This window comes from Microcebus murinus, chromosome 5 (genome assembly GCF_040939455.1).
Source record: "Microcebus murinus isolate Inina chromosome 5, M.murinus_Inina_mat1.0, whole genome shotgun sequence".
NCBI classification, from domain to species: Eukaryota; Metazoa; Chordata; class Mammalia; order Primates; family Cheirogaleidae; genus Microcebus; species Microcebus murinus.
This window is the reverse complement of record NC_134108.1, coordinates 106,777,804-106,790,363: the sequence shown is the minus strand read 5'-3', so window position 1 is coordinate 106,790,363 and position 12,560 is coordinate 106,777,804. Positions and strand designations below refer to the sequence as shown.

The 12,560-nt window shown below is 43.3% G+C and overlaps 1 protein-coding gene across 1 annotated transcript in view; it reads left to right on the top strand.

The window, feature by feature from the left end:
- The window catches only part of TBC1D22B (TBC1 domain family member 22B), a 78,679-nt gene that overhangs the window by 29,328 nt on the left and 36,791 nt on the right, over positions 1-12,560 (top strand). The window contains exons 6-8 of the mRNA XM_012746856.2: positions 1,339-1,467; positions 3,515-3,580; positions 7,027-7,141. Coding sequence (XP_012602310.1) covers positions 1,339-1,467; positions 3,515-3,580; positions 7,027-7,141 — 310 coding nt within the window. The remainder of the gene's footprint in view (positions 1-1,338; positions 1,468-3,514; positions 3,581-7,026; positions 7,142-12,560) is intronic.

Genomic DNA, 12,560 nt, shown 5'->3' with positions numbered 1-12,560 from the left:
TTGCCTGATGAGGTTAGTCTGGACACATTGGTCTTACTCCGTAGACTTCTCCTGTCCTGCTGGATATGACAGAACTGTGGGACTGTAGTCCTGTTTCTGTGCATAAAGAAACACATTCTTGAGGGTTTATTCCCACACATATCGAAGAGCACAAGCTTGTCCCTATAGTCACGGCCTCACTTTAACAGTGAGGAGGAAGACAGGGTGGTCCTAGCACTAGCTTTGAGCAAGCTCCAGCATTCCTCAAGCTTCACTCCTTTTTTCAGCAGGCGTAACCAGCGAGGTTGAAACCCACTCTGCAACTGTGAAGGGTTGATAAATGGGCCTCCCTTGGAAGCCTCACTAGTGCTGTTTTCTCCAAGTACGGAGCGCTGTGCCAGCCACTACGATAGGAACGCTTGGGTTTCCTGAACTTGTAAAATTCATTCATTCTTCTAACAGGGATTTATTGAGGGCCTGCTGTTTTGCTAGGCACAGTGCCAGGTGCTGTGAACAGGTACAGAAACGAATAAACCACAGTCCCTGCGCTCCAGGCACTCGCGGTGGAATGCATTACATCAGCGCTTCAGAGAGAGGGAGGGTCTCTCCCCTGACTGCTCTCCCCACCCCACTCTTGTAACCGTGGAACCATTGCCTCTGACACTTCTAATAAGTTTGAATGCTACTGAGAGTAGATTTGGTGAGAACGGAAGGGGAACAGAAGATAGAAGAATGAGAGTGGAACCTAGACCAGGGATAAGAAGGAAAGTTGGCCTGGAGCTTTGGCTAGGAGGGGCTGCTGCCAGAAGTTGTGTCTGGGCGCTGCAGCCGCTATGTCACAGATTCCATTCAGCTTCCTGAGCCGGCAACTCTGAGCGTTACGCTGGAGAAGAATGTGTGACTGGCACCAACTTACTTGGCACGCCACTGAGATGCACTGTAGAGATTGCTGGATCCCTGTGCTTCTCAGAAGTACACCCCTGCACACACGCAGCCCTCACAGGCCGGGACTTGGGTCCAGTTCCCGCCCACTGACCTACATTCGCTGCTCTCCTGCGCCAACCCCGGCAGCTCTGGAGTGCTCGGCAGCAGTGCGAGCTCCAAGTGCAGTGCGGAGCCAAAGGCGCAAATAACCCTGGGAGAGCTGGCCTCGCTGCGTCTGCCCACATGTGGATCTCATTGAATGAGGAAAGGGCAAACACTGGGTGGCCAAAACCAAAAAGGGATTTACCCTTGTCCTCTTGGCAGTTTTCCTTCTGTTTCCTTGATAGTTTCCAAGCCATATCTCAGGCTAAAATAAAAACTAAGGATTCATCCAACCAATGTCTGTCTCCATCTGACTGTCAGTCTTGTCTATAGGGCTATCTCCCCGCAAACACCGAGAGGAGGAAGTTGACCCTGCAGCGGAAGAGGGAGGAATATTTTGGCTTCATTGAACAGTATTATGACTCTCGAAATGAGGAACATCACCAGGATACCTACAGACAGGTACAGTTATCACCTGCTGCTGCTTACTAGTCGTACTCTTCAGGTGTGTCTCCTAGGAGTGCTGTTGGGGTACAGATTTTTCAAGTCTTCAGGCTATCGCGTGCTGGTTAGAAATTATTAATAAGTTTATTTCCAGAACTGCTTCACTTCTTTCAGCAGAGCAGCTCTGATTTTAGCCATTTTAAATAAACTTTTTTTGGCATTAGTCAATGGCAGTGCTTCTCAAACTTTAATCTGCATACAAATCACCTAGGATTTTAATAAGATGCTACCTGGGGATTATGAGAAAATGCACATTTGGATTCAGTAGGTCTGGGGTGAGGCCTGCACTTCTAACAAGCTTCCTGGGAATGCCAGCGCCTCTGGCCCACAGACCGCACTGTGAGTAGTACGGTCATAGAACACGAGAGGAGGAAAGACAGACTCCGTCGGGCATGGTCTGGTCCCTCTGGACTGTGACATCAGTGTGTCCTTCTGGCAGGTACAGCACCTATTCAGGACCCACACCTGTCTGTGTGCAGGAGCCGTAGCCATTAGTAGTCTTGGCAGGGAACCTTCCCTCATTGCCCATAGTGGTCCTCAGGGCCTGCACAGGGGCCTGCTGGCAGCGTCATATGTGGAGGGAGGAGGAGAGTGGTCCAGCGGTTGCGGAAGGTGGAAGGTGGGGGGTGGACAGCTATCTAATATCCAGCATGCCCCAGGAACAGAAGTAGCTTCTGCTGCTGCAGACACAGCCTTTTGCGTATTTAAACTGGACATTAAGAAATCCCTGAACTGAAACCAACATGGTGACCTCTTTGGTAACAGAAGTATGAACTTTCAGCTCCAGTTACTGAAGGCCAACTGCCCCTGGTCCTTCCCCACTTGTTACATGTCATGACTTCATAAGCAGGTCCTTCTTTGGTTCTGGTTCCCTCTTTTGGCACGTTTTTTGTGGCTGTTGGAGCTCTTTTAATTCTTGAACAGTGGATGAGTAAGATTCTGAAAGGGGGTACACACTTGTATCACACCTGTTGCATAAGTGCCAGCCCAGAGTGGAACGGACTCCAGAGCAATAGGAAAAAGCAATTGATTCTCTTAGCTTGTGAGGCCTATTACTATTTGACTTAAGTGGTTTGTCGTGGCCCGTTTACAGGACGGAGGATGAACACAGAACACAAAACACAAACGCAGAACACAAAGAAAAACACAGACACACGTACAAACGGTTGACTCGAGTAATAATACACCGAGTCTGTTTTATTTTTATACTCTAAAAGATTAAAGTTAGTTCCTTGTACGTAACCACCCAGGCTTGGCAGTGATAGCCATAAATTCCGAAATACGTAGCCTTAGGGAAGCAGATATCCCCTGACTCAGAATTTCAAGGTGGTTGCTCTAAGCACTAGGCATAGATAAAGGATGGAGATTAGCAAGGATGGGCAAGGTGACCCACAGGGGGCATATCTCATCCCCAGCTTCTCTTAGGGTGACCCCCTAAGATCTTCAGCTGAACCCCGGTGGCTGTGCCTGGCTTAGGTCACCCCTCACTTGAGGGGTCTTAACCGTGATTGACTAACCAGCCATCTTATGGGGTGTACGCAGCAATCACAGGAACAATATGTTTATCATGTGGCCTCCAGACCCCCAATGCTATGGGGTGGGGTAGCTCTTGCTTAGTTACAATTTAGGTTCTTTGTTATGCCTCTAGGCTACACCTTTGTTTATCACAAGGACCTTGTCCGAACAGATTACTTTCAAACACTCTGGGCAGAACACGTACATTACTCACTAACTTTAATTCTTAAACTAGGAAAATATATGTCAGTCCCCTACAGTGGTTAATTTGGGGAGGTTTCCTCACTATTTAATAAGCTATTGCTAAAGTGGAAACATATTCCACATATTCCATGAACAGGTAGGTTAACTAGATTTTTTTCTGTGTCAATCAGTTCCTTCTGAAGATAAACTGTGCTTTCTTACTCCTTTAACTTCCATTTTTAAAGAAAATAACTTGTCAAAAGGACAAACTGGCATTTTGTTTTTGGACATGGCTTCTGTCTTCCAGATTCACATTGACATTCCAAGGACGAATCCTCTCATTCCGTTGTTCCAGCAACCACTTGTACAGGAGGTGAGGGAATTGCTTAATGTTTTTGGCTCTTCTCCCCGGTATCCCTGTGGCACCTGTCTGCAGGTTTACAGCTGGTCATGATGGTGCTGTATGTTTGCGTATGGAGCTTTGGCTCTTTCAGAGCACGTTCTCATGCATTCTCATTCGTTCTTCATAACAAAGCTGTGAGCAGAGTTAGGTTAAGGAATTTGCCCAGAGCCTTGAGGCTACCTGGTGACAGAATGAAGGACCCACATCTAGGAATTCCTATTCCTGTGTTTGCTCTACTTTATCAAGCTGGAGGTAGTGATTTTTAAAAATGGTGGTAAAATATACATTATATAAATTGTATCATTTTAACAATCTTTAGCAATGCAGTTCAGTGGCATTAAGTATATTCACATTGTTTTACGACCATCACCACCATCCACCTCCAGAACTTTTTCATCTTCCCAAACTAAAATTTTGTACCCATTAAATAGTAACTCCTTCTCCCAGCAGCCTCTATTCTACCTGTCTTTCTGACTTGACTATGCTAGGTACCTCAAATAAGTGGAATCATATAATGTTTGTTCTTTTGTGTCTGGCTTATTTCACATAGGTTCATATATGTTGTAGCATAAGTCAAGACTTCCGTTTTAAAGGCTGAATAATATTCAATTGCATGTATGTAACTTATTATTGATCCATTTATCTGTTGATGGACACATGGGTTGATTTCACCTTTTGGCTATTGTGAGTAATGCTGCTATTAACTTGGGTATGCAAATATTTGTTTGAGTCCCTGTTTTAAATTCTTTTGGGTATATATCCAAAAGTGGAATTGGTAGTGATATTTTGAGACCTAATTATTTAATAAAGCACATGGAAGGCCTCAATGGGACCATTATCTTTTAACCCAAGCAGTAGCTATAAACTCCTTGAGATTGGGACTTTCCTTTGCAGCTTTCCAGGAGCCAGGACATGGAGTGTTAGCACTCTCTGAATTGAGCTTTCAGTTCTCGTCATAAAGAGGGATGGTGGTAAAATGCTCAAAATAATTTCTATTTGGCTTTGAATTATATTCATAGTAGTTTAAATGTAGATGTTTCCATTAGTGAGATCCCTCATGACTTGCCAGTAGCATAAAGAAGAATTTGAGGGTGACACTATTATTTTATCTATAAGATTCAGCTCAAAGGAAGCTAAAAATCCATTCAGGATCCCTTTGTTCCTCCCATTCAGTTTCCCACAGCTCAGCCCTGCTTATTCCTTATTTTAACTTGAAGATGTTCAGATACTTGTCTTTTACCTGTGCATGCTTACTCTAAACATGGAGATGGGGAAAGTTGTTTGTTTAAAAGGCTTCTCCTAGTAATGTAACCTGAATACAAAGAATCTCAGACTTTATTCTTTCCAATTTTTCTTGAATCACCTTTTCATCTAGCAGGCTATGGCTGGGCTATGACTTAAACAAAGCAAAAATGCCAACCAAGGAGCAAAGAACTAAGTAACACTAAATAGAGAAAAGATTGCTTTGTAAATCTGAAAGGCACTTGAGATTGACTGTAGTCAGTCAGAATTACCCACACTAGTAGAAGAGGTGCAGGACAAGCCTTCAGGGGTTATTCTCTCCACCCCTCTCTAGGGGTGGAAAGGTGGGATTATCCTAGACTCTTACAGCGAAGGTCCCATGATCTCCTCTAGTAACCAGGCTCAGTGCTGTTCAGTTCTCATCTCCTTGGCACCTTCGCTTGTACAGTGTGAGTGTGTCTACGTTGTCCCATCCTTACTAGAGAGGGATTATTGCAGATCTGATTCTGAACAGCTAGCTTCCACTTACTTGGCCGTTGTTAAAGCCAGGTACCAAGGATTCTTGTATTCACAAGGGGCTCATTGTGCAGAGAGAAGCCCTTGTAAGTCCTTCAGAAAGACTGCCCTGGAGGACCTTTTTAACAGGGACATCCAGATGGACACAGGCCATAAGAGCTGCAGGGAAATAGAGTGGGGCAGGGATTCTTGATCATTCTAGCTTGTGCTGTATTTTCCAGGAGAAATAGGGGTCATTTAGCAGCAGAGAGGGAAGAGTGTAAGAGCACCCCTGTTAGAGTGTTGGACTTTACACAAATGAGGAGGCCATGCCCTTCCCCCAACCACAAAGAGCAAGTGGGTAGGTCTCGTGGAGGCAGAGACCCACTCACTTCCAGGCAGGGCTTTGTTTGCCCTGCTAGTAAGGGCAGGAATGTTGACAGCAGCAGAGTTCCTTAGCTCTCGGCCAGCTGGAAGGCAGACTCAACTATGACAGAGGGGCTGGGAAACATCCTTTATTGTGTCTCTAGATTCTCTGTCCATCCTACACTGGATAACAATCTCCAGAAACCATATAACCACTTCCCTTTTATCAATCTGTCTGGAAAGTTTTTCTCCCTTGCACTTGCCTCTTCAGACTGACAGAGGGCTGCCTGGTGTGGACTCTGCAGTGTCTGTGTGCTGTGGAGACCCTCCAGTCTCCCTGTCCTACCTGCATGTACTCACCTGGCCTCTGGCACCCCTCTGGTGAGGTCCCTAGAGACACGAGGCAGCCCAGTCAAAGCCAGTCTTAGGAATGTGTCAGGCCCAGGAGTTGTCATCAGATTGAAGGCATGCAATGAGTATCATCAGGTTGAGAGAAGACAAGGAGAAAGCACAAAGGGCCCACTGAAAGCAGAGGGGAGTAGAGTTGAATGGGACAGGGGCCCGTATGGTCCCTGTAAAGGGACCATAAAGATCTTTCCTTTGTCCCCAGCCTAGGCCTCTGGCTTCTTGTGGCTAAGGTACTTAACCTAGAGGCTTTCCCATGGGGGCCCCTGGTTGATTTCTCTGTTCTCTAATTCCCAACTGTAGGAGTCCATAGGATTTGGTTTATTTGGCTTCCTTTCCCCAACAAATGTCTGAGTTGCATCCTGATATATGAAGTGAGTTCCTGTATGTATAGTTGTCACTTGTTCCTAGTCAAGCTAGATTAAAACCAAATCTATATCTTTCTTCTCAGTAGGGAGAGAGGAGAGGGCGGTACAGGAGGTATTTCCTCTCTAAATCCCGTGATGACCAAAAGAGATATCAGAAATCAGAACTGGGATGTTCTGATATCTTGCTCTTGGAAATAGAAAAGCAGTATCTACAAATGAAAATGTGCTGGCTTGATTAATGACATCCATTGCAAGCCTTTTCTAAGGCATTTTGTGTTTCTATCCCTCCTTTTCCTAATTTTATGTCATGGTGACCGGATACTAAAAAGATAAATAAAGAGCAAGAAGTATCTACCCTACTTGAAAATAACTGGTGTGTTAGAAACTTTTGCATTTATATACTTCCTGTGACCCATAGTATTTTAAATTTTTTCTAAACATTCTACACTAGCCCTGAGATAAATTGTGAAGTAGGTAAATGGAGGGAGGGAGTATGTCCCAGTGATTTAACACTCATGTCTTTCTTTCTCATTTTCCTAGATCTTTGAAAGAATTCTATTTATTTGGGCCATCCGACACCCTGCCAGTGGGTATGTCCAGGGAATTAATGACCTGGTCACTCCATTCTTTGTCGTCTTCCTCTCAGAATATGTGGGTAAGAAGCATGAGTACCAAGTTGAACAAGCTATTGCTTTTTCTTATCTGCCATCTGTTTGTTTGCTTTTCCCAAGAGCGTAGCTAGTGGGTATGTCTTGTTAAAAAAGAGATAGTATCTTTGGAATACACAGATAAAACTACCTTTGACAACAATTGCAGCCTGGGATTTATCTCTTGTATGGTTACAGATCTCGCCTGAAAAGACCTGCTTTGTCATAAGAGTGACCAAATTGATATATTTATGTTCTGCCATAAACAGATGGTTTGCTGATTTATTTGAAGTTATTTTAGGATTGTTTTGAACTTGTCCCCGCATAGGCCCTCATCCATGAAAGCTGGATTTTAGATTGGACGTCAGGCCTGCACACTTGAGTTCACTTAGGAGCAGGATGTGGACTTGTGGAGAACAAGAGGTTGTATCAGCAGAATCCAGCTTGTATGGGAGGCGAGGGAAGGGGCCAAGGAGAGTTCCAGGACCTTCTTCACCTCCCACCCCACTGGGCTCTTGTCACTTTGGAAAGTGATTAGATTTCATGGCAGCAGTTAGATTTTCTTTCAGTCCCAACCTCCTCCTCCTCTAGGCAGCCTAAATTAAGCAGAGAGTCTTAAAGGAGTTGAGGGTCCTCTTTCTTCTTTTTGGTTTCCTTAATCGCTTGTGCTTGGAGGTTCGCGGGAAAACCCATCTGTCATGGCCTGATGCTTTGTTCCTTTAGTCAGGTAATGAGAAGCTCATGTATGAATAAGAACATCGAACGGGATCTTAGAAAACCATCCATCTAATCCTTCCTTTCTCAGATGGGTTGCAATATTCCCCACCTCCTTAATTAGTGGCAGGGCTAGAACTTGACCCTTTTCTTTAGACTCTGAGGGTAATGGATTATTGTGATTTTTGGAGGAAGCCATTTCAGGGGGATTAGAGGTTAATGAAAATGAATGGGAGTGGAGCCCCTTGATGGGGGGCATAAGAAATGTCTCACTTGATCTGTCCTAGTTAGGCTTTCTGATGGGGCTCAAGGGGATAGTGTTTTGGTCTTTCAAGAGACAGTCTCAGAAAGTTAAGGCAACTGAATACCATCCCTTGTTCCGCTTAAATAGTAGCAACCAGGGTAGAACTGTAAGGGTGGAAGGTCACTCTTGCCCCTCTGTCAGTAAGCAAGACTTACATTTAGCTTCCAAAAGCATATAAAGAAAGCTTTTTCTAGAGGACCTTTTCACACATACACACACTCCCCACGTTGATAGGTCAACTTTTGGAGGCAGCATTATTCTGTGTTGCTTATAAAGAGAGTAGTTCAACTGATCTATTTGATTTTGGGTTGCTTCTTGCAATATTAGTTTTCTAAAATATTAATAGTATTAAGGGATGAGCCTGGAAGTTATTAGTCCATTTGTTAATCTACATTTGAAATCTAAACGCTGGCATGAAATCTTGATATTGTGCCGGTTAAAAGTAATCCTTGGTGACTGCAGTTCTGATTGGATATTTAGTTATCTTGTAAGCTGCCATATCTTGTACCAAACACATCTTTACGTTCTACGCGTGCCCATGCCGTTATTGTCTCTACCGCATCGTTCTGTCAAGCACTGTGCCTGTCTGTGGTCGATGTGCCGGCTTTCTGATCTTGGTACAGGCACACCTCATTTTATTGCGCTTCACTTTATTGCATGTGGCAGCTATTAAACTTTTTACGAATTGAAGATTTGTGTCAGTCCTGAGTCAAGCAAGTCTGTTGGTGCCATTTTTCTACAAGCATGTGCTCACTTCATGTCTCTGTGTCACATTTTGGTTTTCTCACAATATTTTAAAGTTTTTCATTATCATATGTATTATGATCTGTGATCAGGGATCTTTGACGTTACTGTGGTCATTGTTTCAGGGTGGCATGACTGCACCCATGAAGACAGTGAACTTAATAAACATTGTGTGTGTTCTGACTGCTCCACCACCCAGCTGTTTCCTTGTCTCTCTCCCTCTCCTGGGGCCTCCCTCTTCCCTGAGACAACAGTATTGAAATTAGGCCAGTTAACTACTCTACAGTGGCCTCTGAGTATTCAAGTGAAAGGAAGAGTTGCACATCTCTCACTTTAAGTCAAAAGCTAGAGACGATTAAGCTCGGTGAGAAAGGCACGTCAAAAGCCAAGACAGGCCAAAAGCTAGGCCTCTTGTGCCAAACTGCCAAGTTGTGACGGCAAAGGAAAAACTCTTGAAGGGAATTAGAAGTGCTACTCCAGTGAACAAATGAATGATATGAAAGCCAAAGAGCCTTATTACTGATGTGGAGAAAGTTTTTATGGCCTGGATAGAAGATCAAACCAGCCACAACATTCTCTTAAGCCACAGCCTAATCCAGAGAAGACCTTAACTCTCTTTAATTCTGTGAAGACTGGGAGAGGTGAGAAAGCTGCAGAAGAAAAGTTTGAAGCTAGCAGAGGTTGGTTCATGAGGTTTAAGGAGAGAAGCCACCTCCATAACGTAAAAGTACAAGATGAAGCAGCAAGTTATACAGATCCAGCTAAGATCATTGATGAAGGTGGCTACTCTAAATAACACATTTTTACTGTAGGCTAAACAGCCTTATACCGGAAGAAGATGCCATGTAGGACTCTCATAGCTAGAGAGAAGTTAGTGCCTGGCTTCAAGCTTCAGAGGACAGGCTGGCTCTCTTGTTAGGGACTACTGCAGCTGGTGACTTTAAGTTGAAGCCAGTGCTCATTTATCAGTCCAATATCCTAGGGCCTTTGGGGATTATGCTAAATCTGCTCTGCTTATGCTGTATATGTGGAACAACAGAGCCTAGATGACAGCACATCTTTTTAATGAATATTTAAAACCCACCATTGAGACCTGCTCAGAAAAAAAGATTCCTTTCAAAGTATTACTGCTCACGTACAATGCACCTGGTCACCCAAGAGCTCTGATGGAGATGTGCAAGATGAATGTTGTTTTCCTGCCTGCTAACACAACAATCATTCTGCAGCCCATGGATTAAGGAGTAACTTCAATTTTTAAGCCTTATTATTTAAGGAATACATTTTGTAAGACTATAGCTGCCACAGGTAGTGATTTCTCTTATGGATCTGGACCAAGTAAATTGAAAACCTTCTGGAAAAGATTCACCTTTCTAGATGCCATATAGAACATTCATGATTCATGGGAGGAGGTCAAAAATATCAACATTAACAGGAGTTTGGAAGAAGTTGATTCCGACCCTCATGGATGACTTCAGGGGCTCAAGACTTCAGTGGAGGAAGGAACTGCAGATGTGGTAGAAATAGCAAGAGAACTAGAAGTGTAACCTGAAATGTGATTGAACTGCTGCAATCTCATGATAAAGCTTGAATGTATGAGGAGTTGCTTCTTATTGATGAGCAAAGAAAGTGGTGTCTTGAGATGGAATCTACTGGTGAAGATACTGTGAACACTGTTGAAATGACAACAATGGATTTAAAATATTCCGTAAACTTAGTTGATAAAGCAGGAGAAGGGTTTGAGAAGATTGACTCGAGCTTTGAAGTTCTACTTTGAATAAAATGCTGTCAAACAGCAGCGCATGCAACAGAGAAATCTATTGTGAAAGGCAGAGCCAATCAAGCTGGCACACTTCATTGTCATATTTGCCACTGCCACTCCAACCTTCAGCAACCACTACCCTGGTCGGTTGGCATCCATCAACATCGAGGCAAGAGCCTCCACCTGCAAAAAATAATAATTCACTGAAGGCTCAGATGATCATTAGCATTTTTTAGCAATACGTATTTTTATATTAAGGTAGATACATTGTTTCTTAGTCATAATGCTATTGCACACTTAATAGGCTACAGTATAGTGTAAACGTAACTTCTATATGCACTGGGGAACCAAACATTTGAGTGACTCACTTTATTGCAATATTGCTTTATTGCAGTGGTCTAGAACCACACCACAGCACCTCTGAGGCATGCTTGTATTTAGTTGATCAGCCCACCTGCTGACCAGGAAAGCTGCCGCTGACCCACAGCGTTTATGCAGTGAAGGGTGGGTCTTTTTGCCCTCCCAGGGGCCAGTCTGGGCAAAGCTGCACTTACTCTCACCTATGCAACAATCGGTCTTTGGTACCTCCTAGACTTAGGAAGATGGGCCCATTCATTTTTCTTATAAAGACTTTAGTTATGCTAAATTTCAAAGATATCTAAGAGTGGAAAAAATAATACCATAAGTCCTCATATACCCTTCACCCAGCTTCAGCAGCCAATCTTGCTTCATCTGTACATCTCTCTTCTCTACCTTCTCACCTTTGAGAATTATTGGGAAGCAGATCTCAATATCAGACATCATATCATTTCATCCATAAATATTTCCATATGTATCTCTAGAAGTTAAGAATTGTTAAGAAACATAACTATAATGGAATTATCACATCTAAAAAGAAATAAAACCTCCTTAATATAATCTAATATACAATAAGTGTTCAAATTTTCCCAATTCTCAAAAAGTCTGTTTAGAACTTTTAGTTTGAATCAGGGTCCAAATCAGAGCCACATGTTATAGTTGGTAGATAATTCTCTCTCTCTCTCTCTTTTTTTTTTAATTATAAATCTTGGTTTTAATAGACTCTTAGGTATGTGTTAGTAGATTTGAGGTTTTTGTTTTGTTTTGTTTTGTTTTCCGGCATATTATGGGGGGATAATTCTCTTTTAATCCATCAGTTTCCATCCATCTCTCTTTCCCTTAGAAGTTTGTAAGTTTAGCCCTTATTTTCCTGGTTTTTAGCCTAGGGCCTTGCCATACCAAGTAATAATATCACCTTGATTTTTAAAGCACTTTACTGTTTGCAAAGAACCTTGAGATACCTGATTGCATTTAATAGGGCTCAATATCTCTGTAAGGTAGTTGTATCAACCCATTTTGAGAAATCCAAGGCCGAGAGGTTTAATGAGCTTCCCAGGTCTTTTGACCTTAATACCTGTTCTCTTTGTCTGACTTGGTGGTATTTCAACTTAGATCCTTGTCCTCAAACTTCTTTTTTTTTTTTATTAAGCAGACTTTTGAACTGATCGAACTACTTTTTTTTTTTTTGAGACAGTGTCTCACTCTGTTGCCCCAGGTAGAGTGCTATGATGTCATCACAGCTCACCACAACCTCAGACTCCTGGGCTCAAGTGATCCTCCTGCCTCAGCCTCCTGAGTAACTGGGACTACAGGCATACACCACCATGCCCCACTAATGTTTTCTATTTTGGGTAGAGATGGGGTCTTGCTCTTGTTCAAGCTGGTCTGGAACTCCTGACCTCAAGCAATCCTCCCACCTCTGTCTCCCAGGGTGCTGGGATTACAGGCATGAGCCAACACGCCTGGCCAAGATAATTGTCCTCAAATCTAGTGGCTCCTCCTACTTCATTCTATCCTACAAAGCAGGCTGCACATTTCTTATTGCCTT